General features: G+C 44.9%; 1 protein-coding gene across 1 annotated transcript in view; it reads right to left on the minus strand.

Annotated features, from left to right (window-relative positions):
• Positions 1–217: 217 nt before the first annotated feature.
• The window catches only part of Masp2 (mannan binding lectin serine peptidase 2), a gene marked incomplete at its 5' end in the record, with an annotated part of 39,875 nt that continues 35,925 nt past the window's right edge, over positions 218–4,167 (minus strand). The window contains 3 exons of the mRNA XM_023699388.1: positions 218–1,544; positions 2,968–3,042; positions 3,523–3,657. Coding sequence (XP_023555156.1) covers positions 781–1,544; positions 2,968–3,042; positions 3,523–3,657 — 974 coding nt within the window. The remainder of the gene's footprint in view (positions 1,545–2,967; positions 3,043–3,522; positions 3,658–4,167) is intronic.

The raw sequence follows: 4,167 nt of genomic DNA on the forward strand, positions 1-4,167 counted from the left end.
AGTTTTTAGGCTATGTTTAGTTGCCAGGAACATCTTTACAGCTAAGTTAAATTTTTAGCATTGGAATTATTAGGTCAAAAGTTACGGGTACTTTTAAGGTTTTAAAATGGATTGCTAGATTATCTTTTATAGTTTATATTGTCTTTGACAGTGCCCACATTTGCCTTTGTCTGCCAATTTGACAAATGAAAAAATCTTGCTTTTATTTATTTTTTATTTGGCAGTACTGGGGATTGAACCCACAAGCATGCTATCACTAGGTGGGTACATTCTCAGGCTACCCTGACTTTGCTTGTTGTTGAGACTGGGTCTTGCTAGGGTGCCCAGGTAGGGCACAAACTTGGAATCCTGCCTCAGCCTCCCTCAGTGCTGGGATTGCAAGTGTGCCAGCTTGCCCAAGTACTGTGGCATTGGTTTTGAATATGGAAATCTTGTTCATTCCTGGGCTAAAGGATTGATATCTGTAATCCTACCACCTCAGAATGAATTTTCAAAATTATTCCTGTACCCAGTTCTGTTGTGTTATGGAAAGCACTCTTAGAGATTAATGAAGAACAACAAATGGAACCTAGGTGTGCAATGTGCAGAAATGCACACAGACTGGTGAGGGAAGTTTTATACTGCAGGTAGCCTGGGTGCTGGAGGTGCTGGAACTGTCTGACCTGGAGTCGGGTGGGGCTGACGCCAGCTGCCATGTTGATACTTCTTGGGTTGTGCTGCCACTAAATATGCAGGCACTTCTAAAAATAAGGAATCATTTACTGACTACAGACATGCAGACTAAAAATTATTAATTATGTTCTTGATCCAGGGAATATAGTTAATGACTTTGGTGTATACTCCATACTGATCTGCTGCCCCACATTTAATGGAGCCCCAGGACACAATTCCTCCCACAAACCATCTCTGTGTGTCATTGTCTAGAAACACCAATGCCCCCCCACTGTCACCTCGACAGCTGTCCTTGCCCCCAGCTTCTAATCCAGCACAAAGCATGTTCGCTGTTACCATTCCCCCTGGATAGTGCTGCTTTTCATACGCAGCAGCACATTTTTGATGGTCCACGATGGGTAGGTCCACAAACATTAGACTTCTAGCCAGAAAACCCCTGTGGGTTAATCCCCACCCAGATGCAGTTCCAATGTCATTTGTTTTCATCAAGGTTTCTGCTTCTTTTCTTGGCAGACAAATTGGCATGATGTTACTATTGATTACAACTTTGTTCTTCAATTTAATCAGTGCTATGTCATTGTCAAAACCGGCGTTATGAATATAACCTTCATGGATGAAAACCGCCTCGGCCCAGGCCTGTGTGTAATGAGGCGATAGTCTCTGCAGGGTGCCCATTCGAATGTCCAGGGATGGTACGTCATCTTTTTGCTCATAGATGGCATGAGCAGCTGTTAGGATCCAGTTGTCATATAAAAGTGCACCTGCTGCTGTAGTTTGACCTAGTAAGAGGACTTGCCAAGGGAAGTCGCCAAGTTTTGCATTTTGCCCTCCAAATATTCGACTTCTTGTAGTACGAGTCGATAGTCCACAGACTGGGAGAAAAAAAGAGTGTAACTCAGTGGTGTTTATCTTAACGTGCATTTTGCTCTGGTGCTGTGGGTAGTCAGCCAGAAATTACACCCCTTCATTTGGGTGGGCCCTGGCCAGGTGAATTAAAGCAGGCAGTATTAAAGCAGTGCCATTCGTAAATGCATTTAATATTTCTTAGCTCCTCAGAAAATGAATGAAAGTTAGCAAAATTACTTTGTTTTGGGGCCGGGGAGATGGCTCAGTGGAATGAGTGCTTGCTCGGCAAGCACAAGGGCCTGAGTTCAATCCCCAGTTCCACCCCCCCAAAAAAAATTACTTGGTTTTGTCAAAAAAGAAATTTAGTGATAAGCTCAGTGGGGTTATTACGTCAGGCAAATGGGCATCTCAGCTCACAGGGTGACTGGCTTATGAAGGCAGAAGGGCCGCCCCCGCCACCAGGGCTGCTTATAAAATGGGCATACATGTGAGTCTGAGGAAGTAACAACTAAGGTCACAGTTTGCAGGATTACTTTCACCTTTGATCATATAAACATAAAAATTAGAATGTAGCAGTTGTAGGCAGGACCCTTGAGGTGAAGGAATTAGTCTGGTTTTGGTTCTTTTTGGTTTTTGAGACAGGGTCTCACTGTAGTTAAGGCTGGTCTTGAATTCACTATGTGGCTTGGCTGGCCTGAATTTGCGGTGATCCTCCTGCCTCAGCCTCTTCAGTGCTGGGATTACAAGTGTTTGCCGCCACGCCCGCCTTGGCTTTTGGTTCAAACACCAAATTTTTACTGTGTCATTATTGCAAACTACGCTCATTACTGGAGCGTCTCTGTTTGCTGTTGTGGCTGTATGCTTGCATTAAAACTTACATTGTGTCAGCCAAGTATAGGCTTTAAAAAAAACTAATTTAAGCCAAATAACACAGGGGTAATGAATATATTATTACCGTTCAGATTTTTTTTTAAAGAAATCATTCTCAACTGTTACTGGAGCCAATTCGGGTAGAAAGAATTTAAGTACTATTAGAAGGCATATTGCATTAATGTTTAAAAACCTAGATGTCGTTGAAAACAATTGCTTAGGGAAATAATGAAGTTATTAGCTTTGGGTTTTAATAGCATCTTTACAGAGGAGAAAACTCAACAGAGGAACTCACGTTTATAAATGTATAAATTGTTCGAGATAATTTAAAAAATCATTTAATTTTTTATGTTTGCCTGGTTATAAGGTCAGAAATAATCAAATGACAGATGTAGTCAGCACCTCACAGCCTCCCGTATGCAAAGGGTGATGGGAGCGTAATACTTGGGAATAATCACTTGGCCGAGGAGCCGAGCGCGCAAGTGAGCTTTCCGCCTCCCGCAGCTAAAGCTCTGCCTGTTGTCTCCCTCCCACTTCTCCTTTCTGTCCACCCGAATCTGTTGTGTAAGTGTCTGTTACCAGGCTCGCAGACTGGGAGCGATTTTTCTCCTTTGGAGCTCGTCCAGAATCCATCAGCCTCACATGCATATTTACCTGCAAATCATTGGAAAGACAGACTGTGTAACTGCACATATGAGGCGCTTGTCATCCGCCTGACTCCCCCTTGGAAAGTGTTGGTTCTCGAGCCCCGGGGAGGGGAGGGGCGGGGCGTGGCAGCCGTGTGCGCGATCTCACACATAGGAAGTCTGCGTCACCATGTTCGCTTGCAAAGTGGAAACCTTTTAGATGTGTAACTTGAATATGTATCAACATCTCAAGTGCTTAATGATAAGGTTTGACTTGTTAAATTAAACCATTTGGAATATATTGTGTGTTTGTAGTAGTCATTTACTAGATCAGATGTTTTCAGTTCTCACAGATTAACATTAAAGTCACTTTAGCTGTAATAGTTCACTTGGTGGATGGGAGAAGTGCCTGTTACTCTGGTGTCTCCCTTTCTCAGAAATGTCACTTTCAGGCCACAAGGGCTCAACGTGCAAGTATCAGCGACCCCCGGGGGCAGAGTTTGCTTACTGTCATTGCTTTTCATTGTGTAGAAGGTGTCTGTGCAGCTGTACTGAATCACAGCCTGGTAGGTGGTCACGTCGGGGCCTGTGATGTATTCCATTCGGCCGTTGGGTAAATCCTCAGGAGGGCCGCAGTCAACAACTAGGAAGGAAATGGGGGGAGAGGGAGGGCGGCCATCCAGCAGGCTGGTGGGCCACGCTCAGGACGCCCTGCACAGTGGAATCCCCTCCAGAGGGCGGGGCTGGCTTCAGTGGGGTGAAAGCCCCTTCCCCATTCTCATTCCACTAGAAGGGGAGGGGGAGGCTCCCTGGGGAAAAGAATGAGATGCTGTCCCTCAGGACCAGAGGGCGTTTGAAAGCTATGCATGCCTATAATCTAAGCAGCCTGGGAGACTGAGGCAGGAGAGCACAAATCTGAACTGAACCTCGGTGATTGAGACCCAGTCTAAAGAATCGAGATAGAGCTCAGCATGAAGGCCCAAACACCCAGCAGTGTGCAGACCACTCGGGAGGTCCTTGGTTCTCACGGAACTGAAGAGATCTAGGCCACTGTTGTCTGGCATGATGCCCCCCCCCCAACAGTGTTCTTTGTAAAAATAGCTAAAAGCTTGTACAGTAACCACGATGAAGGCAATATGTAATATATTATTGA

This window comes from Octodon degus, unplaced genomic scaffold (assembly GCF_000260255.1).
Source record: "Octodon degus isolate 3935 unplaced genomic scaffold, OctDeg1.0 scaffold00113, whole genome shotgun sequence".
NCBI classification, from domain to species: domain Eukaryota; kingdom Metazoa; phylum Chordata; class Mammalia; order Rodentia; family Octodontidae; genus Octodon; species Octodon degus.